This window comes from Lagenorhynchus albirostris, chromosome 14 (assembly GCF_949774975.1).
Source record: "Lagenorhynchus albirostris chromosome 14, mLagAlb1.1, whole genome shotgun sequence".
Taxonomy (NCBI): Eukaryota; Metazoa; Chordata; class Mammalia; order Artiodactyla; family Delphinidae; genus Lagenorhynchus; species Lagenorhynchus albirostris.
In genome coordinates, this window is record NC_083108.1 from 60553374 (window position 1) to 60580093 (window position 26720).

The following is a 26720-nucleotide window of genomic DNA, read 5'->3' on the forward strand; positions in this document are numbered from 1 at the left end:
AGTTTTCGTTGATTTTATTGTTGTATTTATTTAAAAAACAGAACCCTTGAAATGTTGTCTTATATTTAATTATCATTTTTGCAGAATAAATGTACTTCATGCTTCACACTCTCGATGTGCCGGCTGAGCTGCTCCGAGTCTTTCGGGGAGCACACTGCCTGTGCAGCCCAAGCTTATCCCAGACACTCCCAGACAATTGCTCCTAAGAGGCACATTCACCTAGAAAAGTGCACCAAAAAGGAAAAAATAGAACAGCATATTTTTTCCAGTGTTATAACCTAGATTTTTCACTGCCTACAATTATAATACCTTATAACTTTACAGTGATATTTTATACTTTCAAAGTGCTTTCTTCAGTTATACAACTTGAAGATCAGATATTATTTATCTCACAGATGACATCGTACAGATGACAAAATACAGGGCTGGTAATGAAAGATGTAGACTGGGATCCAGGCCTCCTGATCAGCCCAGCTCTTTCTGCTACACTAAAACGTCTCTCAACTAGCCCAGAACAATTTAAAAAGTCCTCACACTTCATCTCATCCTGTACCAAGCAGGAGTACAGTAAAAAGCAGATGCTTTAAAATTTGTACATACCAATATGATCGATTAAACTTCTGATAGTTTAAACACTTTAAATAAATGATGTGATGCCCCATCTCCCTTGATTGGTCCTTGTGAATTCATTAGCACTTAAGTTTCACCCTAGCAGTTATCTCCCCACAGTAGTACTCATCTTCAAAGCAATCTATATGACTTCATCCCCATCAAAGGGCTGTAAATGATCACTCCTCTAAGGAGGTGAATTCCATCAACAATCCTAAATGCAATTTGAAACTCATCTCTTGTAATCAGTTATCAGATTGAATATTAACCAAAACCTTTAAAATCTGTCATGAAAATTAGCATGTAACCTTATATGCAGAACTAGAAGTACATAGGCCAGATAAGAACACAACAGAATTGGTTTCCTCAAGTCTATAAACTTGTAAAGAATTAGCTTTTTTCTTATGGCAAGGATACATGTTTATTGGAAAACATTTAGTAAATATCCATTAATGCCCTTTTACTAAGTTATAACCTAAACCAGTGTTTTTCCACATTTTCATTCTGCATCATCTAATATGTAAGTTTACCTATCCTACCTTGATTAGATAAATTTATATACCTATTGATAAAAATTGAGGAAAAGTAGAGGAATGAGGTAAAACATATGAAGAGTAGCATATCGGTATGTCCATGGGGGACTCTGGAAAATCATAGGCCAAACAATAGTCATGTTTCAACTTCTTAATGTGATTCTCCTTTGAAACAATTATTTTAAAACCAACAAGGAGAGATGGTATTCTCATCCTGAATATAAGTAAAATTATTAGCTTCAATTAGTTAAGAAGATTTGATTTGGAAAAATCTCATAGATCTAAATTTTAAGCCAAGCCACTATTTTACTCTTAGAGAAATTTGAGTCTGCAGGAGATATGTGATTTACTTTAAATTACTGCTAGTCGCCGAAAGTAATTCAAATATACTTCCTATAACATAAGCTTTCCAGATGCTCTTTTTTAGCCATATTGCCTAGTTCTCATTGGATTTCAAAAGTTAGGATAAGCAGTAGTTTACTTCTTAATTCCAATGGGAAATAGAAAATAACATAAGGCACAAATATATCATAGAAAAATGTTGATGTTTAACAATAATTGCTTGAAAATATAGATTCTCAATAAAACTTTTAAGAGACCAGAGTTTTGGGTTGTTTAAGGTAAAGAGACAATCCATTTTCAGGCCAAACTCATACCTTATTGATGAGACAAAGCTAAACTATTTTTTTCAAACCTCTGTTAATTTCTTTTTATCTTTATACCAAAAAAAGAAAATGAAAAATGGCCCTTTCTTTTTGCTCAAAAAACCTTGTCTTTTTCCCCTAACGTACACAGGTAGAAGTCTAGAGCTGCTCTCACATATAGAATTCTACTCTGACCCTGTGAAAGGCTCATTTCTCTTCCAAAGTCAACATGTAACCAACACACATGTGGCTCACCTTCTAATTAAATAAGCAATGAATTAAGCACCTTCTAGTTAACCTCTAAGGCTTGCCTTGGTAATTTTTGTGGAAGGTTATAGGTATGGCTCTACTCATATTTATTCACTCACTGTTCTGTGAACCTGAATTCCTGTGGCCTCTTGATCCTTTCTCAAGAGTCATTCATGGAGCACATCTTTCTCCTATTTGTTATGCACGCTCATTCCTCTCAAGAATTGAAAGTTGTAACCCTTGCTCCTACTTTCTGCCTAGTCATCATAATCCTTCTAAAGAGAAGAAAATCATTGACATTGAAATTCATAAAGACATGACTCCCAGATTTCAACCTGAAGCTCTACAATATTTTAAACAAACTTCCTCACTATTCTTTTAATGGTATTATTATTCCCTTGCAAGATTTGGTAAGTAATGGTCATTCTTCAACTGTAATACTTTCATAATGCCACTGACATTTTCAGTTTTAACTAAATTATATACATTTTTTTCTTTTTAGCAGAAGCAAATTTTAATTTTACTTATGTTACAGGATTATAAATATTGGGTCAACTTTCCTCATCCACAGCAGAGCACCGAAGTAACCACCCAGATAATGTAGGCCAACTATTCACAACTTTTATTCTGATTTAACACATAAGATAGAAGGCATTCATTTATATAACAATCCTACAAGCATATCTAGGGATATTTAAAATTCTCAGCCACCTACCTATTTATACTTCCACTGATTTCTCTCCACTCAAGAAAGCATGTCATTATGCAAGACAATGAACATGACAAAACTAAACACCTAACAGCATAGGCTTAGCACCTTAAGTTTGCCTTAATTATTCTACAGTAAATTAACACATTAATATTTAAATGAAATTCTTTCAAAGCACCTAAAAATGTGTAAAATAACTAAGAAGAACTTATAAAGTAATAGAAGTGTATTAAAAGAGATTACCCACAATTCCAGGCAGGTCCCCTCTCATAATCTCATTTTACAAACAGGCAAATGAGGCCTGGCCCAGAAAGATCAGCCTGCTGCAGTCCTGTCGTTATCAACTCAGATATAAGACCGCAGCTGGCCATCAACTTTTACCTGTACAGACCACAACACGAAAACTAGCATTTTTCAGTGATTAAGTAAAGTACCAACTGATTGGAATCTCTATTATACATATTTTAGAACAAAAATATAACATGTGAAGACATTCAATATCTCAAAAAGACTTTAATTAATTCTGAATAAGTCTTTGAAAAAGAACCTAATATTGCCAGGGAAAATTAAAAATAAGTAACTGGGCTTCCCTGGTGGTGCAGTGGTTGAGAGTCTGCCTGCCGATGCAGGGGACATGGGTTCGTGCCCCGGTCCGGGAGGATCCCACGTGCTGCGGAGTGGCTGGGCCCGTGAGCCATGGCCGCTGAGCCTGCACGTCCGGAGCCTGTGCTCCGCAATGGGAGAGGCCACAGAAGTGAGAGGCCCGCGTACCGCAAAAAAAAAAAAAAAAAAGTAAAAAGAAGTAACTACTGAATTAATTTCATCTACCATATTTAAAACAACCTCTACTTGTAATATACAAGCTATTTAACCAATTCTTACAATCAGGTTTATTAAAAACTGAAGGTTCCAATTTAACATGTTTTACCTAATCCAAAGACACTAGTTTTAGTAATATAATGCCAGAAAAAAGTAATCAAGTTTGATTTGAAACATTATTTACAACTTTAGTTTAAAAAATTAAAAATTCCATATATTTAACAATCCAGTCAAAAGACAGAGTGTAAAAAAAAAACAAGATTCTACTATATGCCATCCATGGGAGATACACTTTATGTTGAAAGATACAGATTACTTGAAAGTTAAAGGATGGAAGAAGATACAATCATGCAGACAGCAACCATAAGAAAGCAAAACAGAGTTTAAAACAAAAATATTATTATACATGAATAAAAATATTATTAGAGATAAAGGGATATATGTGTATAACAATTATAAATATATATAACAGAGCACCAAAATACATGAAGCAAAAACTGACAGGAATGGAGACTTCCCTCGTGGTCCAGTGGTTAGGGCTCTGCACTTTCACTGCTGTGAGCCTGGGTTCAATTCCTGGTCAGGAAACTAAGATCCTGTAAGTGGCATGGAATGGCAAAAAAGAAAAAACCTGACAGGAATGAAGGGAGAAATAGGCAATTCAACAATAACAGTTGTTGACTTCAATATTCCACTTTCACTAGTGATTGAACAACTAGGTTAGAACCACTAATGGACAGATCAGCAAGGAAATATTTGAACAACACTATGCCCAGCAGGCATCTAGAGAACACTCCACCCAACAACAGAATATACATTTTTCTCAAGTGCACATGTGAACATTCTCCAGGATAAGCAGTATATTATAAAACAAACCTCAATAAATGTAAAAGGATAGAAATAATACAGAGTATGTTCCCCAACCACAATAAAATGAAATTAGAAATTAATGTAGCAGGGGAAAAAAATGGGTAACTCACAAATACATGGAAATCAACACATTCCTAAATAGCCAATGGGTTAAAGAAGAAATCAAATGGGAAATCAGAAAATACTTTGAGATGGAGGAAAATGAAGAACAACATACCAAAACTTATGGGATGCACCTAAAACAGTGCTTAGAGGAAAATTTATAGCTGTAAATGACTATATTAAGAACAATCTCAAATCAATAACCTGTGTACCTTACACTAGAAAAAGAAGAGCAACTAAACCTAAAGCAAGAAGGACACAAATAACAAAGATCAGGGTGGAAATTAATGAAATAGGGAATAGAAAAACAAAGAAAAATCAATAAAACCAAAACCCAATTCTTTGAAAAGATCAACAAAATTGACAAACCCTTAGCTAGACTGACCAAGAAAAAAAAAAGGGAGAGAGAGCAGACTCCAATTACTAGAATAAGAAATGAAAGAGAGGACATTACCATTGACCTTATAGGAATAAAAAGGTATAAAGGAATACTATGAACAATTGTATTATACATCAAAATTAGATAACTTAGACGAAATGGACAAATTCCTATAGAGACACAAACTACCAAAACTGCCTTAAGAAAAAAAATAGACAATCTGGATAGACCTATAACACCTGAAGAGATTGACTTAGTAATCAAAAAACTACACAACGTAACACCCAGGCCCAGATGGCTTCCAAATTCTACCAGTTAAAGTGAGAAATGACAAAAATTTTTCACAAACTCTTCCCCAAAAATAGAAGCAGCGGGCGAGGGGCGGGGAACACTTCCAACTCATTTTGTGAGACCAGTTACTCTGATACCAAAATCAAAGACATCACAAGGAAAGTAAACTACAAACCAGTATCGCTTATGAATATGGACACAAAAATCCTCAACAAAATAGTACTAGCGAACTGAACATAGCAACATATAAAAAGAATTATATACCTTGACCAAGTACAATTTGTCCCAGAAATTCACGGTTGGTTTAACATTTGGTAATTAATTCATGTAATATGCCATATCAATAGAATAAGAAACAAAAATCACATAATCGTTTTAATAGACACAGAAAGAGTATTTGACAAAACCCAGTACCCTTTTGTGATTAAAAATTTTTTAAAGGAGGAGTAAAATGGAACTCCCTCAACCTAATAAAGGGCATCAATGAAAAAACCAGTTAACATCACAGTTAATGGTGAAAGACTAGATGATTTCCCCTGAGATCATGAATAAGACAAGGATGTCCGCTTTCATCACTTCTATTCAACATTGTGCTTGGGGGTACCAGCCAGGGTAATTAGGCAAATAAGTGAATGAATAAGTAAATACATCCAGATCAGAAAAGAAGTAAAACTATCTCTCCTTGCAGATAACTTGATTGTGTATAAAGAAAATCCTAAGGAATCCATCAAAAGAAAAAAACTATTAGAACTAATAAGTGAGTTCAGCAAGGTTGCAGGATACATTAATATACAGAAATCAATTGTATTTCTGTACACCTTCAATGAACAATGCAAAAATAAAATTAAGGGAAAAAATCCATTTACAATAGCATCAAAAATAATAATAGGAATAAATTTAACAAAAAAAAGTACAAAACTTACACTCTGAACACTACATTGTTGAAGGAAATTAAAGATTTAAAATAAATGTGAAAACAACCCAAGCTCATGAATCATAAGGTTTAGCATTATTAAGATGGTGATACTACCCAAAGCAAGACACAAATTCAAGGCAACCTAGAATCCTGCCTGCCTTTTTGTAGAAATTGACAAGCTGATTCTAAAATTCATATGAAATTGCAAAGGACCCAGAATAGCCAAAACAATCTTGAAAAAGGACAAAGTTGGAAGACTCTCACACTTCCCAATTTCAAAACTTACAACAAAGTAGTGATAATCAAAATGTATGGTACCAGCACAACAGAAGAGACCAGGACAACAGGAACATGCATTTGTAATTATAACTGAAGTTGTGCTCTAGATGCAGAATATGCTATAAACTATATGTTAAGGTTCTTCAAAATTGGATGGCTTCTAGTTCATGTGTTTGGTTATTTTGTTAAGATTTTACATACACTTTGGTTAGTCTCAAATGATTTCTTAACTACCAACTGCTGGAAAGCAATGCTACTTTCATTGATATAACAGGTAGGTGCATGTTAAAAAACAGATCTAACTCCTATACTTATCTACTTAAGTAGAAAGTAAAAAATTGTTATCTGAGTTAAAAAAAAATTATGAAACTGCAAACTGTAGTCTAACCTAAGCTATTTTCTTGTTTAGTAGAGCATGAAACCAGAAGTTTGAATTAGTTTAAGCAATTCATGGTTCATAACTAATGTCTTCCAATGGTGAGATATCTGGCACAGGATACTACTTTATGAGATATATTATTTTCAGATATAAGCCTTCAGTTCATTTGGCTCAACTCTTATCTTTGTTAAGAAGTAGAAAAATGGGTTTCAAATGTGTGTACCTTCCAGAACTGCCAGGTTATAGATGCTTTTGCAGATCATAGCTAAACATGTATACCTCAATACTAGAAAATATCTTAAAGGCACCTGGAGTGTTCAGTTAGTTGAAACTGAATTTAGTTAAGTTTTATTCAACAAGTTCATGCTTGACTAATGAAGCTTCTAGGTTTCTGATATTCTATGAAATAAATATACCTATTATATATTACATATGTAGAGAGAACTATGTTAGTGTACATATTGTCAAAAAGAACACATTAGGGACTTCCCTGGTGGTGCAGTGGTTAAGATTCTGCGCTCCCAATGCAGGGGGCCGGGGCCTGGGTTCAATCCCTGGCCAGGGAACTAGATCCCACATGCATACATACCATAACTAAGAGTTCGCATGCCACAACTAAGGAGCCTGCCTGCTGCAACTAAGGTGCCAGCGAGTTGCAACTAAAGGAGCCCACCTCCTGCAACTTAAGACCCAGCACGGGACAAAGTGAGAGAGTGGCATGGACTTATATATACTACCAAATATAAAATAGATAGCTAGTGGGAAGCAGCCGCATAGCACAGGGAGATCAGCTCGGTGCTTTGTGACCAACTAGAGGGGTAGGATAGGGAGGGTGGGAGGAAGACACAAGAGGGAGGAGATATGGGGATATATGTATAGCTGATTCACTTTGTTATAAAGCAGAAACTAACACACCACTGTAAAGCAATTATACTCCAATAAAGATATTAAAAAAAAAACAACCCAGCACAACCAAATAAATATATAAATATTTTTTTAAAAAGAACACAATATAAGCATTATATTTTAAAAAGTTTACAATTTTAATAGAAAAACAATTTTTATGACAGAGCTAAATATACAAGGTAAATTTAATTTTTAAAAAGAAAAATTAGTAAGAAGAATAGCAGAATTCTAGTGATAAAAGGACTGAAATAATATTTGGAAATAAACCATCTTTAAAGGAAAATATTAATTCATGCCAGACTCTATTAAAGTGCATAAAAAGGAAATTTATTTTAGAATTTACACCAAAGGCGCATTACAAGTACCTGTGTTACTCTGGCACAATAAGGTAGAAAGCCCAGCCTCAAAGATAACACGGCCTTGATCTCATATATTATACAGTCTGCCTCTTAGTACGTGCCTCATAAAGAGTTTGTTCCAGAAGTTGAAAACTACAAGCCAATTTCTCTGTCAATAGCTTTGTGAGTAATTCCAGCAACAGAGTAAAAGTCTAACTCATATCTCGCTAATCCTCTAAAGTCATGTCAATCTCTCAAGAAACTCCTGATTGTTTTCAATAAAAATTGATACAGGAGAGATATTTTCAGATTTTTTAAGTAAGTGAAATCATAAATAGTTACCATATGTAAAAATAAAACAAAAAGTAAATTTTAGGATATCTTTAATTTTTAAAACATTAAATCATCTTATTTGTGATGGTGAATTAAAGTGATGAAAAGAATAACTTGCACAGCCAACAGTACACAGTCACTTTCCTAAGAAGCCCGGCGGGAGAAGGAACTGAACCGAGAGCTGTGCAGAGAGGCTGACGGACCTGCAAAGTAATCCGTCAGGCAGCTTCTTACAGTCAAACTGCTACAGCCTCTTTCTTCAACGCTCACTGTGCTCAATTTAAAATCAAACATCGGCATGGAGGCGCTCACAGAGGCTTATTTTTCAGTGGCCTCACACACAATTCTGATTTAGATTTATCACATATACATCGATGTTTTTACCACAAAGGGAAAAAGAAAGAAAGAAAAACTGTGGTTTCAGAAGACGGACTCCATGAGAGGCTAGTAATGAATCCTCTGACCACAGAAAATCAGCCAGCAACAGACTGCCAATATTAATTACAGAAAACAATTTCTCAACATCATAACAAAAGGGTATGATAAATTTTTTCTAAAATACCCAATTCACTTTTATAATGAATCAAACTAACAAATATTTATAAATTATTTGTGTACTTTCAAGTGCAGTTTGTTTTGTTACTAATATTTATGCTTTTCTGGTACTAGTTTTTTCCCTGCTCCTGCATCCATATCTTCCCATAACTCTCTGGAAAGCCACAAATATCCCTATGGTTATGGGTAAACCACAAAAGTGGTAAACTCATCAAAATGTATTTTCATCTATGTAATAAATAAATCTGTTGTGAAGTTAAAGTCTCCTAACTTATATAAAATAATCCCATTAATCTATGAAAAATAATAATCATATTAATTTTACTATGGCTCAAACCCTTAGACAAATAATGTTCTGATTACCTGCTAATGTAAAGAAAACTGAGTAAATTTTATATTCATATTTAAACTACTGACTACCTATAAACAAAGTAGCATTTATTAAAATAGGATACACACTTAATTTATACTAACTTCCACTCAGATTTATATAAGTTTTTCATCCTTAATTTTTAAATACACACATCATGATTTTTTTCAAACATTATTAGTCAGGTATATACAAAAGTGAAATATGACATCCAAGCCAGACTGTGATTTTTAAAATAATGAACCTCTAAACAGCTAGTAATGTATCAATACAACGTGTAAAATTCCAATAAAATACAGGTATATTCTTATAGAAATGTTAGTTAGTCCTATAGTACTGAGCGATATTTACAAGCAAACATGATCCAAACAGCACATGCAGATTCAGGGTAAGTAAACACTCGGACACGAACTGCCAGTCGCACCTGGTCTCCACGGCAACAGATTATTTCTTCACAGAAAGGAGACCTACAGAAGAAAGAAAATGTATTCAATTAAGAAATGAATTTAGGTTTTACTTTCTTATTCCCAAGAAAGTCAGTATTTAAAATGATTTTTAGGCATAGGGAGGGTGGGAGGGAGACGCAAGAGGGAGGAGATACGGGGATATATGTATACGTATAGCTGATTCACCCTGTTATACAGCAGAAACTAACACACCATTGTAAAGCAATTATACTCCAATAAAGATGTTAAAAAAAAAGATTTTTAAAAATCCTGTCTCTGGGGCTTCCCTGGTGGCGCAGTGGCTGAGAGTCCGCCTGCCGATGCAGGGGACGTGGGTTCGTGCCCTGGTCCGGGAAGATCCCACATGCCGTGGAGCGGGTGGGCCCGTGAGCCATGGCCGCTGAGCCTGCGTGTCCGGAGCCTGTGCTCCGCAACGGGAGAGGCCACAACAGTGAGAGGCCCGTGTACCACAAAAAAAAAAAAAAAAAAATCCTGTCTCTGCTACCAATGGCTCTATAATTTTGGTAAAACTATTCAAATTATAAACTATTTCCTCATAGTCTATAAATTTTTAAAGTGACGCTATATAAGATCAGTGATCCTCAACCAGATTGCACCAAAACCATTGGGAAAATTATCCCGAACTCTCTAGAGCTACATTCCGGTCTTAATGAATCACAACCTGTGGCAGAAGGATGTATCGTAAGAGCTGCCTGTGTGACTCTGAACTCATTCCTAAATGAGAACCATACTGATGGCTGAGATTAAGTCAGAAACATCTATGTTACAATCCACCTACCGAAGACATGTGGCAAAGGCGCGCCGCGCATTTCTATACACAAAGTGTATCGGGAACCCTTTAAATGTGTGACCATCAGGTACAGCCCTCCTGATGGCGTCCTGAAATTCTTCATTGCCCGCAGATATACTGGTTGTACGCTCAAATTCATAAGATGCCAGAGCGGGTGATAAGAGATAGGAAAGCTGGTCTTCCCAAACAGTTGTGAGGCCAAGATCCTACAGCAATCGAAAGGGAAATTGATTATTTTATTGATTTTAATAATTGATTATTTTACTGTATGCCAAGAGATTTTTAAAACCTGTCATAATTTTCTTAGCTTCCTATTATTATAAGGATACACAGAAGTAAAAATTATAAAAGGAACCTCAGGTATCAGGTTTTACTTCTTAGAGAAACAACAAAAATCGGCCAATGCAATGTTAGTGAAGGCTCCAAATCCTGTACTTCCTTAATATCCACAAGACCATAAGGAATCATCCTACCGCGGAAGACAGAGTGTCACTGAATTCTGAGGTCACATTTTTTTTTTTTTTTTTTTTTTTTGCGGTACGCGGGCCTCTCACTGCTGTGGCCTCTCCCGTTGCGGAGCACAGGCTCCAGACACGCAGGCTCAGTGGCCATGGCTCACGGGCCCAGCCGCTCCACGGCATGTGGGATCTTCCCGGACCGGGGCACGAACCCATGTCTCCTGCATTGGCAGGCGGACTCTCAACCACTGAGCCACCAGGGAAGCCCCCTGAGGTCACATTTTATTTAACTTTAAAGAGTTTAGCAAGGTTGAATCTGCTTAATTTGATTGCTCCCACCATAAATTCAACTGTAGTACGGGAAAAAAGTCAACAAACAATTGCATATATAATTAAGCTCAAATATTTACCAAGCATTTATTCTGTAAAAGGTACCGAAGAGCACAGGCTTTAGGCCCTCAGGGAACTTAAAACATGTTGAAGGCAATTCTAATGTCATTTATAATATCAAATGAACTATTGCTATCTAGACACGTGATATTTTTTTAATGTTACAAACAAACTCAAAATTCTAAATATTTTGATTATCATAACAGATCTAATTTCACATTCAGTTACAACTGGTTTCAAGTGATTCCAAGGTCTATGATCACCTATACTTTTCCTCCGAATCCCACTTGCTGGTTTACAGACACCATTAACTTAGCTAGTGATCATCAATGGCATCCAGCTCAGTTTTGTTTTCTTTTTCTATACAAAGTAACTCTTACAATGTAATAAAATATCAGTTTCATTTGTGAACAGGAGCTAAGAAAACTAGAAGGCAATACAAGCAATGGAGGGCACAAGTCAGGGGCTTTGGCTTCCAGCAGTGCAGTGAGCTGGGGCCCTGACCCACCTATTGCTGCAAACACACTACAGATGCCACATTAAATACTTCCCAAAACATATTCCTAAATGCTTTGAGGAGTTGGCAAGTAGGTAAGATTTTAGAGGCCAAAGCTAAGAGTAATTGGGAGCCCAGAGAACATGCTTGATAATCAGCTTGCCTTTGATGGTCTCAAGGAACATGAGTATCAGGGCTCACCCAAGGTGGGGAGTCTACTAGGGAATCCCAAAAGGTGAATTAGAAATCAATCTTCTGTAGAAGTTTTGGACTCTAGTCTTTTGTTGGTTATATGTGTGGCAAATAACTTTTCCCACTCCAAGGCTGCTTTTTCACTCTCTTAATGATTTCTTTTGACGAACATAAGTTCTTAAAATATACTAATCTTTTCCTTTATGATTAGTTCTTTTTGTGTTTCCTTTAAGGCCCTTTACAAAAGAAATCTAAATGACTAATAAGAAACTTGATCTCATCAGCACTCAGGGAAATGCAAATTAAAGACACAACGAGGATACCATCTTACATCTACCTACTTTAATGTAATAGAAAAACAAAACAAACTAAACAAACCTGGAAAAAAATGAATATGAAAAAAATTAACCCAATATTTTCAATGGGGAATGATGTAAGTACTTTAAAAAGAGGAAATCCAAATTCACAAAAGTCTGAACAAGTCCACCGTTCTTCATTTCTAGAAGGAAGCAATAAATTCTCGAAGTACTGGTGAGTTTAGAAATTTTTGAATCTCAGAACTTTATTCTCATGATTTTCAAAACTACAAGCTTCATAAAGGAAGGGATTGAATTTGCTTTGTTTAGGGCTAGAATATTGATTGGCACTATTTTACATGCCCCCCAAATTATTAAATACATAAACAAATGAAAAAACTGCAGGAAAGCACAAATATCAGTGTTAATTACCTTCCTGTGTTCCGACACGAGTAGCCTGAGCTGCATTTCAATTTCATTGCTTGTTACCGAAGCATCGATCGTGGACGCACACAGCGGAGGGAAGGGAGGGAGGGACGTGGTGGCCCCTGGAGCACAAACGGATTTAATTGCTTCCTCACTCATGGGTTTCCATTTGGACTCATCATTCAAATCAAATACACAGCTTTCTACTGAGTCAGAGGGCTGACAGTTTCCCAGGAACATCTGATGATTGAAAACACAACCGATTGTTCTATACGGGTACAACGGTTTGGGCTGTTCAGCAGCTGAAGGCTCATCAGGACTCGTAGGTTTGTGGAGGTACCTAAAAAAGGTTAATCATAATTTTATATAATAAGAACTTAAAAAATAAGACAACAGCAGCTTATTGAGGAAAAAAATTATTCTAACACTTAAGGTCATAACTATTTCCCAAGAGTACAGTTTAATACTTGTTTTTCTTTCTTCTATTTCCACAATTTGATTACTCTATGTTAACTGTATGGCACATCTTATGATATAGAACCAATTTTATTCCTTTAACACAAGAACATATTCTGTGTATAGCATTAAGATCAAAAACATTTATCAGATAACAAAATAATTTAGTTACACATTTTTAGGTACAACTAATTAAAATGATTATCAACCAAGGAAAAAGAAAACCCAGGAAAATGAGAAGAGGGCCCAGGGCTGTGCCTTCAGGAACTCTCACATTTGAAGATAAAATGAAGGAAAACAGAGAACAGCCAAAGAGGAATAATGAAAACTGAAACACAGTGCTACGAGAGAAGCTAAGGAAGAGAATGTTCCAGGAAGGAGGGAACATTTCGCTCTTTCAAAATCTGATGACACTGAAAAAAAGTACAGTGGATTTACCAACACAGAGTTGGTAACCACATCAAATTTTCAAAAGAAATGATTTACAACTTGTATTTATTTTTAGGCTTAGGGATGATCATCAGGAAAAACATATGCCAGGACATCCCTGGTGGTCCAGTGGTTAAGACTCCACACTTCCACTGCAGGGGGCGCGGGTTTAATCCCTTCTCGGGGAACTAAGATCCCGCATGCCACGTGGCACGCACGGCCAAAAAAAAAAGAAAAGAAAAGAAGAAACATAAGCCAATTACACAAAATTAAAAATAAACGTAATTCATTTTTTATTAATATCATGTTGGTAAAGAACATTTTAGGTGTACAAATTTTCTTAGAGTTTAGTTCCTAGCTATCTTACTTGAAGTAATTTTTTACATAACCAAAATTATCAATACGTGTCTTTGAGTATCATCAATACAAACAAAGAACCTATAGTTTACAACATTTACACCCTCATGTTAATATCCTTATAAACTTAGTTGACAAACCTGTGTCCTGTTAAACTCTCCCAAAAAGTGATGGTTCCATCAGTCCCACATGTCATAACCCACGCGTGGGGCACTCCCTTGGCCTTTGTCCCGACACAGACAAAGGCTTCCAGCCCATACCCGAGAAGGAGGCTGCACAGGAGGTTGGCATGGTCTTCACAGTCTCCCTGGAAATGAAAGGAAGTAAAATTAACTATTTACTCCTTCATATTGTTTCCTCTTTAAATACAAAATTGCAAATAAAAAGTATTATTAAATTTTCACTTTTAATCATTAGTCCAGTGTTAAGCTAAAACAATGAGGGAAAAAAAGAATATACAAATTTTAAAAGCACCTATTTTACAAAGTCAGTGCCTACAAATCTGATAGTCATAATATGTACACTCTAAGATTCCAAAGTTTATAAAAAACTCATACAACATAGAAGGAAAGCAGTAAGAATTTAAAGATAAATAGCTAAAGAGCATGAACACACAAGCTGACAAATCATATAGTAGGAAATGAAAATAAACAGGAAAATACTCAAACTTAAATTAAAACAATGAATTAAAGTATCTATACATGATCGTTTTAAGGAAATACATACATAGAAAAAAATGATTGGGGGGCTTCCCTGGTGGCGCAGTGATTGAGAGTCCGCCTGCCGATGCAGGGGACACGGGTTCGTGCCCCGGTCTGGGAAGATCCCACATGCCGCGGAGCGGCTGGGCTCGTGAGCCATGGCCGCTGAGCCTGCGCGTCTGGAGCCTGTGCTCCGCAACGGGAGAGGCCACAGCAGTGAGAGGCCCGCGTACCGCAAAAAAAAAAAAAAAAAAGATTGGATAAAAGAACAACAGAACACCAACAATAGCTACAATTAGCGTAGATTATATATATATAGTTTCCCCTTCTCTTGTCTAAACTCTCTTTGATAATGTTATATTACTTTCACAATTTTAAAAAATTATGAAACAACAAAAATAATAGAAAATATCTGATATTTTCTGTGAAAAAAGTATTGAAATTAATTAAACAGTAAGGCTATAATTATATGAAGATATTTAAGTGTAGGACTACAGGTAATATACAAAAGCAAAAATAACTATTGAGGTCAGTGTTAGAATGAGGGATGATTTCTTTCCCCCCAAATTTTGCATTAGTGGCTCTACACTGCTGTCTTTTAATTAACAATAATAAAACAAATAGCACCTTATAATTGTTAAATTGACTTTTGAAAAATATAATATCCAACCTTTTAGACCCAGTTATTTCTATACATGAGATTTTGTATTAGAAAAAAATTTCAAAAGAAAAATAACAATATAACCAAAGACATTCAATGCAAAAATTCATTCGCAGTGATATCAAAAAAATTGGAAGCAAGCCTAACTTAGCCAAAAGAAACAGTTCCTATGATGGCAAAACAGATCCTATGACAACAAAACAGTTAAGTAGATTTTGTATATCAACTCATGAAAACTTTATTCAGCCATTAAAAGATGGAGATCATAATGACTGTAGCAACACATAGGAAAATGTTCAAAACATAATGCTAATTTATAAAAGCAGGGCACAAAATTTTATTTATATCAATTATAATTATGGAAAAATCATATATACACAGGAGAGAAACATAAAAATATAAAATAGATGAAAAATAGAATTATGGGTGAAATTTCACCTTTACTGTTGTAAAGCTATTGTTTGTGCAAGAAAAATATTTTAAATAATTTTCAAACTTCTAAGTCAAGCTGTGCTATCTCTTCAAATAAACTCAGGTAAAGAAAATAAAACAGAGACTCAAAGGGGGTGATTATTTGTTTTACAAAAGAATTATTTAGATAATAATTTAAAATATGTACCATTCCTACTATATTTGAAATTTTTATTTTAAGTTTAAATCCATACATACAACTTCTGGGAACTACAACTTGGGAATAAATCAAAATAATTTTTTTGATAAGTAATGTTTAACTGTTTTCAATTGTCTTTAAAAAGCTTTCCAATTGACAAATCAATCTCTAATCTAAATGGTTTCTTCCAATGTATAAGCTTTGCCTTGTGCATACCCATATGTACTATTTACACAACTTCAGACTAAAAATTATTTCAAAACAATAATACATTAAAGAAATTTATTTTTTCTGTTGTGTTTCAACAGAGTTGGAATGCTAAAGATAGTCTTGTTTTCATAATATCATCAAAATTTTAGAACACAGAAAATTAGAAAATATACCATAATATATAAAACTAGTTTACTGAAATCATTTACGTTCAACATCAATATATATACACAAATTCTTAAATATATACTTATATTTGGAACTAAATACCGTGCAATCCAACATTTTTTTTTCCATATTCAATTTGTAACTGCCATTTTCTCTTTAAAAAAAAAAAAGTACCGGGCTTCCCTGGTGGCGCAGTGGTTGAGAGTCCGCCTGCCGATGCAGGGAACACGGGTTCGTGCCCCGGTCCGGGAAGATCCCACATGCCGCGGAGCGGCTGGGCCCGTGAGCCATGGCCGCTGAGCCTGCGCGTCCGGAGCCTGTGCTCCGCAATGGGAGAGGCCCGCGTACCGCAAAAAAAAAAAAAAATAAAGTACCATCTAAGCAAATTTTAACCCATAAATAGTACTAAAAGACCATGGTTCTGGTCTTGGTGCTATATCTAATTCACTGTTTACTTCTCCACCTTGGTTTCTGACACTATAGTGCTTGTAGGTCCCTACACCTCACAAAAATCACATTATGTTAAATAAGAAATTACTTGAGAAAATAAAGATGTGAAGTTTTTTTTTTGTTTTTTTGTTTTTTTGCAGTACGCGGGCCTCTCACCGCTGTGGCCTCTCCCGTTGCGGAGCGCAGGCTCAGCGGCCATGGCTCACGGGCCCAGCCGCTCCGCAGCATGTGGGATCCTCCCGGACCAGGGCACAAACCCATGTCCTCTGCATCGGCAGGCGGACTCTCAACCACTGCACCACCAGGGAATCCCGTGAAGTTTTTTTTTTTTAATGTACTGACATTTAAATGTTAAGGAAAATGATGAAAACAAGATCGTGACTTGTTCAAATTGACAATACGTACTTTTTTCCGAAGTTAATTCTTTTACAAATATACCATAAACTCACAATAACTATGATGTACTGGTTTTTAGTTCTATTATGTGTGTAGGATACCTTGTTTCTACAGAGAAAGGCCAGCAGAGTGCACCACTGTTCCTGTTTACCTCCTCCTCCGATAACAGGGGCTCTTTCATAACCAAGGACATTAACAAATCTTGCTGCTTGCCTTGGAGTATCCAGAAGCCTCCCAGCTCGAAGTGGTTTAACATAAGAACAGACTGGTCTATTTATCCCATTTTCATCCTGGAGGAGAAGGGGAAAACATTATCTGTAATGACAGGTTAATCATTCCCAATTTTAACACTTTTTCTTAGAATACATTAATAAGAGGAAGTAATTCTGGACACCACTTCTTGAGTGCTCACCTGACATGCAGCACTAGGCTACTGAGTGTTGTGCCTGCAATTTTTCTTTTAATCCTCATAACATCTCTTATTATTTTCATTTCATCAATAAAGAAACTGAAGCTACACGCAGAGCAACTAAGCCCATGTGCCACAACTACTGAGCCCTCATGCCACAACTACTTAAGCCCACACACCTAGAGCCCATGCTCTGCAACTAGAGAAGCCACCACAATGAGAAGCCCACACACTGTAACGAAGAATAGCCTCCGCTCGCTGCAACTAGAGAAAGCTGGCGCACAGCAACGAAGACCCGACGCAGCCAAAAATAAATAAATACAATAATAAATAAATAAAGTTAAAGAAACTGAAGCTACAGCTATTACACAACAGAGCCAGGATTCAAACACTGAGCCATGTGACTCCAAAGCCTGTGACAGTAAGAACTTAAACCATCGTACGACCCAGCAATCCAACTCCTGGATGTACATCCAAAGCTACTGAAATCAGCATCTCAAAGAGATACCTACACACCCATCCCAGGTCACTGCAGCATTATTCACAACGGCCAAGTTATGGAAACACCTAAGTGTCCATCAAGGGGTGAATGGATAAAGAAGGTGTGGTGTGTATGTATACACAACAGGACATTATTCAGTTCTTCCCTGTGCCATTTCTCTGATCCACTTCCTCCCTCCCTCCCTGTGCAGGTGCCCCCTCTGGTCCGGGATTCCACAGGGCAGTGAATAACCGCACCCTAGACTATATAGACAGCAGAGAGCCAGTTATACCTCAACTGGTTTCTCTTCACCCTTGTCCTGACGTCACCTGCCCAGTCATTCAACGTATAGACAACGCTATTGGAAAGTCAGAAGCCACTTCCCGCATTTCCACTACCAGTCAACTAGGTTTCCCATTCTCAAGCTCCTCACCTAGAAACTGAACCATTTTTAGTCTGTTCTAAAATCTAGGGAATGTAGGTTAAAGCTAGACAAATGTATAGGATCTGAGAAATACTACCCAAAATACACTATACTCATATGAAAGCACCTACTCGAGGCTGAATACATATAAAATATTTGAATGGTTCCTCAGAAGTTGTAAAAAAAAAAAAAATGGATGTGATCATTTATCTTATGTTGGTTCATTAATAAGAGAAAATGGGCTTAGGATACAGAAAAAGTAGCTGCAGAGGGACTTCCCTGGCGGTCCAGCATTTAAGACTCTGCGCTCCCAATGCAGAGGGCCCAGGTTCGATCCCTGGTTAGGGAACTAGATCCCACATGCTGCAACTAAAGATCCCGCGTGCCCAACTAAGACCTGGCACAGCCAAATAAAAATAAATATTTTTAAATTATAATAAAAATAAACAACAGAGGCAGAGATACATAACTAAATTGCTGTAAAATATTGCTGATCACCAGCTTAGAGATATGGGTTAAATAAAATTATTACATGCAATATTGTTTGCCTTAAAAAAGTACCCTAACAAAAAAATACATGCCTACACTCCCAATTCTGCACATGAAAGTTGAATTTATATATAAATTGCAAAGTGTCCCAGTACTTAATTATTTAGTACAAAGTATCTATCAAGGACACACTCCAAGTTAAACAAAATGAGTTTTCATCTAATTTAAATCAAATATATTCAAAAAAGGTTTAGAAAAACAATTGAAAAAGAAAACCAAAATAAAACAAAGCTTGTGTTATGTCACTCACCTACTTACTACTGTAAGAGAGTACTACAAATTCAGCATTCTATTTTATAAATAAACTTTCATTTGTCTGGAATAAATACATTTTACAAATTCAAGTTAAATGAAATTTACATTTACAACAGTAAATCTCAAATAAATACATTTTACAAATTCAAGTTAAATGAAATTTACATTTACAACAGTAAATCTCAAATACAGGTGTGAAGCTTTTCTCATACAATTTACAAACCTGTGCAAAAATCTTAACCAGCCGTGAATTGTGTGAGGGTCGAATTTGCAAATATTCTCTCCACCACTGCTTAGCATACACAAGAAATAAACGCTCTTTCTCTGCAGTTTTCTGACGTTCCAAAGCAAGCTTGAAATTTAAAAAATATATATCAATTTATATTCATTCTGCTTAATTAATTACTTCAAATATGTAACAAATCTCTGCATTTCCTCCATCGTTACCAGTACCCTAATCGAAGACACCACCATCGCTTGTCTGTAAGGGCCTCCTAACTGGTCTCCCTGTTCTCACACTTCCCAGGACAATCCAGTCTCCATACAGTAATCAGAGCCACCATTTTTTTTTTTTTTTTTTGAGGTATGCGGGCCTCTCACTGTTGTGGCCTCTCCCGCTGCGGAGCACAGGCTCCGGACGTGCAGGCTCAGCGGCCATGGCTCACAGGCCCAGCTTCTCCACGGCATGTGGGATCCTCCCCGACCGGGGCACGAACCCATGTCCCCTGCATCGGCAGGCGGACTCTCAACCACTGCGCCACGAGGGAAGCCCCAGAGCCACCATTTTTGACCCCAGACAAAAATTTTTAAATAATGATTCATATTGTCCTTCTCTTGCTTAAAACTAACAAATGATAATTTTCTAAAAAGAGAACACTTTCTACAATTAACAGGTAAATATACTACTATGAAAACACACACACAAAGAAGAGAAATTCAGGATTATTTACCTGTGTGTTCACTACTTCCTGAGATAATGTTTGATTGAGTGGTGGGTACATCTCAAGTTTTATATTTAAAATTCCCACAGAAACTTTTGATTCTGTGCCTGTAAATGTAAATAAATGTAACTTCAGAAGTTTTAATACTATATATATTTAGTCAATCAAAGTTCAACCAAAATAATTTAAGAATTTTTGTACTTTACCACTTGCATGAAATAAAGATAATATTTAATGTCATCTTTAATATTCATATTAAAAATGAACCAAATCAAATTAGTTTTTATTTTGTTCAAAGGCCTTTATCTAGTTATAAGGAGATTACCTATTTTCTTAGCTTCCAAATCACATTTTAAAGGACTTTCCAGACCTAAAGAATTTATGATTCTTGATTTTTATCTTCATTAAAAACAAAGTCAAAGCAACTGGGTTTTTTTTCTTCTTCTTTTTTTTAGTATCAATAATGTATATGTGTCAATCCCAGTCTCCCAATTCTTCCCACCCCCCCCCTTGGTATCCATACATTTGTTCTCAACATCTGTGTCTCTATTTCTGCTTTGCAAATAAGATCATCTGTACCATTTTTCTAGATTCTGCATATATGCATTATTACACGATATTTGTTTTCCTCTTTCTGGCTTACTTCACTCTGTATGACACTCCCTAGGTCCATCCACGTCTCTACAAATGACCCAATTTCATTCCTTTTCATGGCTGAGTACAAAGCAATTGTTAACACCTCATTCTCAGAAAATATTTATACATTTTGTCACATACAGTAAATTTCCATTTATCTCTTCCCATTTTTCACATTACATGTGCATACAAATTTTTAATCCATGCCTGGATCTAAAGAATTAGAAAACAAATATACTTCATACCAGAACTATTTAATATTTCTTTGATGAATCAGAAATTTCCAGGTCATTCTATGACTATTGTGTTAGGTCTATATTTGAAAACAAATAATAGTTATCTCTTTTGAGAATAAATATCCTGGGACTTCCCTGGTGGACCAGTGGTTAAGACTCTGCACTCCTAATGCAAGGGTCCCGGGTTCAATCCCTGCTCAGGGAACTAGATCCCGCACCCTGCAACTAAGACCCAGCGCAGCCAAATAAATAAATAGATATATATTTTTTTAAATCTCCTACATAGAGCTTTCTCCCTACTATTTACTTATGGAAAAACGTATTCTGGGTTCTAACTTATCAAAATCTAAATTACTAAAGCTCTATTGTCCACTGGCCAAGTTTAACTCTGTAACCAAATTTCAATACCACAAGTATTGGGTCGGCCAAAAGGTTCGTCCAGGTTTTTCCATAAGATCTTTTTGATCAACCCAGTAATTGCATAATATGTAGTGTTTAAAACAGTGCAGGTGTTATTTTGTTTTTCATTCCACTAGCAAATATGTATTACGTATCAGGTAGCATGCAAGAGTCCAGGAATACAATGGTGACAAGACAGGTACCATCTCCGTTCTCAAACAATACTACCATTGATACTGACATTGAGCAAATTAGCCCTTCTTTGAGCCCCTTTCCCACCTGTAAAAGGTTAGAAGAATACCTACTCCATGTTCTGCAAGAACCGCTGGTACAGGAAGGCCCTGGCACTGATGGGATGCGCAGTATTCTGGGCTGTGCTAGGATGGAGGTTGTCACTCCATCCTAGCATTCGTGTGTGTGTGAAGGTGAGTGCATTCGTGTGTGTGTGAAGAATCTTAACTTTCTTTATAGCAAATAAATTTGGAGGAAAAAAGCCGTCAAGATTTCTTTATGCATCTCACAGAAAAAAAATTTTTTTCCTTTAGACAAGGCCAGAGTGACTGTGAAGTTCTATAACTGTAATTATAGAACTGTAATTATAGAACCACTGTAATTCCAATGAAACTCTTTTTACATGTTTCCCCCTTGGCTTACAAAGGCATTTTTAAAATGTAAAATGTATTTACAAACCAACTGTGGCTATAAAAAGGTAACAGTGATATTAATCATCATACCTACACCCATAAGTTCCACAGTAAGATTGGTCACTCCATTTTCTGAGCCCAAAACCGATCGCCATTCAAGAAAATAGGATGCTACTAAAGTGGTCTCGGCAAATATGTCTGTTTTGATTAGCACCATATGAACTGGGTCACTTATTGATAACATTGTTGTTGAATCAGCCATTCTAGTTCCATCACCTAGCAACATAAACAAAAAAATTACACCACATTACATATCCAGTTAGACCAACGTAAAAGAATACATTCATTGAAAAGGATACTAATAATAAACAAAATCAAACAGAGCAAGTTGGCAATGCCTCAGGAAGCATGCTACACAGACTGGGAATAAAAGTACAGTCCTATTTGTATCACTAACTTTTGAGAGGACTGGGGAAACTGTGACAAGTTACTTAGTTACTTAATGCATATTGGTGTTTTCTGACCTCTAAGAGGTAAGTCTGCTCTTCAAAAGTACATAAATAATATATGCTACCACAATAAAAGGCCTTCAAATATGTCAACATTCCCCTTTAATATTTCCCTTTAATAAAGGTACCATTATACCATTATTCCCCTTTAATAAAGGTATTTTAGGAATAAAATACCTTTATCCCAAAGCCTCACAAAACTGAAATATCCAGCACCTTGGAGCTAGCAATTTAAGCCATTAACTGCCTTATTAAGGTAACATTTTTCACCGGGTAAAAAGTAACAAAATTTTAGTAGTGCATTAGCCATCTCAGTAATCTAAAATTCTGAACGTATAATTATAAAACTGTTAAGTTTACAAATATGTTATAAAGATTTTGATACTGACAACTAAAATATGTAAGATACCTTTACAGAAAGAAACAATGTAAAATAATTACAGTAATCAAGCATCATAATTTTAAACTCATAAAAATGAGTAATAGATTCACATCTAAACTTTGATTGTAGAAGTTATGTGACATCATAAATCTAGCCATCTTTCATAAACGAGAAGGATCCTGTCTCATTCTCCACCTAACAAGCATTTAAATTTTTATTACTAAAGAACCAACCATTAAAACAGTCAAAAAATAATATTCAGGGAAAACTAATTTGCAAAAAATAAAGCAAGAAGGTAGGTGTAAGTAGTTTAAGTAGAAAAAAGCAGCGAGGGAAAAAAAATAAAACAAAAGACTGGGAGATTCATCCATTATAAATCTCTCCTTAAGCAGAAGTTGTTTATTGCAGAAGTTGTACTGCAATAAAACCTAACAAAGATTTACAAAATTAAATGGCAATTTATTATTGCTCCTTACCTAAATTTTCTCTGTGTACTTCAAGTAAAAAGCCATCCTGAAAATCTGGTTCACAGGCACATGGAACAGGTTTAGAACGAAAACGTTGGTTTCGAAAATGTAAACATAAAGTAAAGGTTGAACAAGCTTGTCCTGGTAAAGGCTCAGGTTCTTGCAGATGTTCCAAGAAAGCTTTTCCACCCAAAACCTGAAGGTAAAGATACCTCCGTGTTGGATCAATATTAGCTGTAAAGTGTAGCAATATATATGAGGAAACTGCCAATTAACTTAAGCAATGTGATCAAGACAATAGGAAATAATAACTTGACAGAAATAAAACCAAAGACTAAATAAAGAGTAACATATTTACTAGATACCAGGCCCCTGTGTACCCCGCGAAGAAAAGATACCCAATACGATATCTTTTTCTGAATTTACACTCTGGCTACTTTCTCCCAGCTAGAAAGGAGTCAGAGCCAAGGTTTAGAATACCTTTATTTTTTAGTTGATTATCCAACATTCCTTCACCTCCACAAAGCAACTCAGTCAATTACCAACTCAGCTAGTATACTTGTTAGATAATTACATTGCCATTAAAAAAGCAAGGCTGTACAATTTATAAGATATATTAATAAAATATGAGAAACAGGTGGTCCTGTTTTTGCTTCCACCCAGCTATACATTAAATCTTCTGATATACTTCATGCAAAATAGAATCTAAGTTTTTTGAATGATTAATCACAAAAATATAAGTATCTCATTCTGGAAAAAAAAAATCGAAATGTTTTCTATCAAATACCAAACAGTACAGCCCATCAATATGCAGTACTATCCACAACTAAATTAATGTTAAGAAGAAATATACATACTTTTTTTTAACAACGTTGATTGTCTGTCAGTAAAGCCAACAGGTTGTTTTGGAGAGGAAGGGAGTTCTTGATCAACATTATCCTAGAATGGCAGAAAAAAATCAAAACAAATTAGAAAACAAAAATTATAGTTAAGCAAGGAAATGCCAATAATGGGACTAAGAACTGAACCAAAAGTAGATAGGATAAAATCCCCTCAAAATGTCCTTACTTTCCTAGCATAGTTAAAATAATGAAAAGCCTGCCAAAACAGTAATGCAACTGGTCACTCCTAAAGTCTAACACGAAGGAATTAATGTTCAAGCCATGTCCACAGAATGCTAAAACAAATTCTTAACACTTTACAAAAGGTTAAATTTTCTCCAAACCTCATATAACATCCGGCTTGTGATTCCACCAGGACCAGAACTGATTTTAATAAGGAAGTGACACATTCACACAGCAGAAGCTGTTACTAGGTCAATTTCTATAACAAATGAGTTTATAAACCTCAAAAACCAAAAAAGGATGCTGTACTAAAACACTTATTCCCTGGTGTATTATGAAGTCCATCCAATTTTCACAATATATTACCTAGGTATTGAGGTCACAGTCTCTCATTATTGCCTCAGTTTCAAAAGAAGACCTACTTACTAATTTGTGTACTGAGAGGCTATCACCTCACTACTGACCTATTTGTATGAAAAGATTTGAAGGTTCTTATGCAGACAATTATTTTCTTAAAGAAACTGATAATTTGTTCATCTTAGAAAACACAGTACCAAAAGAATGTGTTTATTTTAAAAATAAGCTTAATCTAGAAAAATTATAGAATATTAGTAAAAAAGAATTAGGTTGGAGTGAACTAATTTGACTAATATATATACTTAAAGTTACAGACCTAGAAAATAACAAGAGAAAACTCTCACTGCAAAGGGAATAATCAGGTCCATAACTCCAATTTCACTGAGGCATAATCCTACCTGCTCCATTCAAGAGTAGAGTAGCTCATACTTGAGACAAGGATATTACTAGACAAAATGGTCTTATTTAAAAAGTAGTTTTACTAAAAGGAGAGGCCCCAAATATGGACCCTACGAGCAGCAGTAAGCATGAGAATATACTTAGACTCTCAAATTTTTTCCTCTAAAAGATTACTCACAGTAACAAAATTAAGTTCTTTCATCACATCATCAATGATTCCCCGGCGTCTAAGGGCTTTGATCAAATCTTCCGTTGATAACTGTTGTTGATCAGGTGCCAGTTCTTCCCGTATGGTCTCAGCAAGGATTTCTCTTATCCTGCCATGGACATCCATCTATGCAGAAAACTCGCATTACGGCTTACAACGTTACAAATCAGTCAAAGATTGCCAACTAGCTAACCTCTTTCTAAAATACTGACCCGCCCCCCAAAAAATAATAATCATAATGAGAGTGTAGACTAAATTCAGAAAGACCTCTAAAGTAACAATAAATGTGAAACTGTCACCGAAATTCACTGAGAATAAAGATAACGTTTTAAAAGGAAAAACACGTTTAAAGATGAATTTTTTAGTACGAATTCTAAAAATAAGCTCTACTGCTTATCTATTACCTTTGCTAGCATTTCCCCACAAATAACACTCAACCGAAACCAATTTTTTGAGAGTAGAGACCTGCAGGAGACGATCAAAGGCTAAGTGTCAGCTTTCAACTTTTTAGATGTGACCGTGAGTTAACTGACTGACCCTTTATGAATCTGGGGGACACAATGCCGTGTCAAGACCACGGCGGGGCTGAAAGACGCCGACACTCGGCACAGGCACGCGGCGGGCGGGAGGCGGCTGCTGCGGGGCCCCAACTGAGTCCCAAGGACAGGCAACACTTCCACTCCAGAGCACCGGCAGCCCCTCCGCCGCCACCTCCCCGGTGAAGCGACGGCCTGCTGCCCCACAGCTGTGCTCGACGCGACTCCGCAGAGCTTGCCTCCCGCCCCAGCCCGGCCCCCGCCGCCCGCCCCGCCTCGCCTTGCTCAGCTGCTGGTGGATGAGCTGCTTCAGCTCGGACGCCTTCTCCGGAGGCAGCGACATGCTGGGCTCCCCTTCGGGCTCCCCGGCCGCCGCAGCGTCTCCGCGGCGGAGCGAGAGCCCGCGACCGCTCGACTCGCGCGCTCCCGGGCCGCCGCGTCTGGCCGGCGGGGAAACCTGGCGGCGCCAACTGCAGTTTCCAAACGGCGGCCGGGCTGCCCCCGCGCCGCCTGTCAGTCATCTCGGCCGGCGCCCCCCCGTCGGCCCCGCCCGCCGCCTCCGCGCGGTGCCCGCCGGCTCCCTGCGGCGC

General features: G+C 36.5%; 1 protein-coding gene across 7 annotated transcripts; it reads right to left on the bottom strand.

The window, feature by feature from the left end:
- Positions 1 to 3941: 3941 nt before the first annotated feature.
- CEP76 (centrosomal protein 76) lies at positions 3942 to 26669 on the bottom strand. 7 transcript variants are annotated; one of them, XM_060121059.1, is made up of 13 exons: positions 26411 to 26666; positions 25565 to 25720; positions 24424 to 24505; positions 23576 to 23593; positions 22299 to 22484; positions 20303 to 20400; positions 19576 to 19704; positions 17336 to 17524; positions 14179 to 14345; positions 12803 to 13136; positions 10527 to 10744; positions 9633 to 9748; positions 3942 to 4194 (listed from the first exon to the last, which is right to left on the bottom strand). In XM_060121059.1, exons 1-13 carry the CDS (start codon positions 26471 to 26473, stop codon positions 4133 to 4135), a joined length of 1818 nt encoding a protein of 605 aa, XP_059977042.1. In that variant the 5' UTR covers positions 26474 to 26666; the 3' UTR covers positions 3942 to 4132. The 7 variants fall into 7 exon arrangements, 6 of the variants coding, with proteins under 6 accessions (XP_059977042.1, XP_059977040.1, XP_059977043.1 ...); XM_060121057.1 differs by having other exon boundaries at positions 23576 to 23800; XM_060121060.1 differs by lacking the exon at positions 23576 to 23593 and having other exon boundaries at positions 26411 to 26665.
- Positions 26670 to 26720: the final 51 nt, after the last annotated feature.

What these genes read in the sequence shown, in the direction of transcription:
- CEP76 (XM_060121057.1), bottom strand. Translation starts at nt 26,473, where the DNA reads ATGTCGCTGCCTCCGGAGAAGGCGTCCGAGCTGAAGCAGCTCATCCAC. An exon ending in TCCACCAGCAGCTGAGCAAG is followed by an intron (nt 25,721 to 26,410) that starts GCGAGGCGGGGC and finishes TTTTCTGCATAG; the next exon opens with ATGGATGTCCATGGCAGGAT. An exon ending in AGTACACAGAGAAAATTTAG is followed by an intron (nt 22,485 to 23,575) that starts GTAAGGAGCAAT and finishes TTATGTTGCTAG; the next exon opens with GTGATGGAACTAGAATGGCT.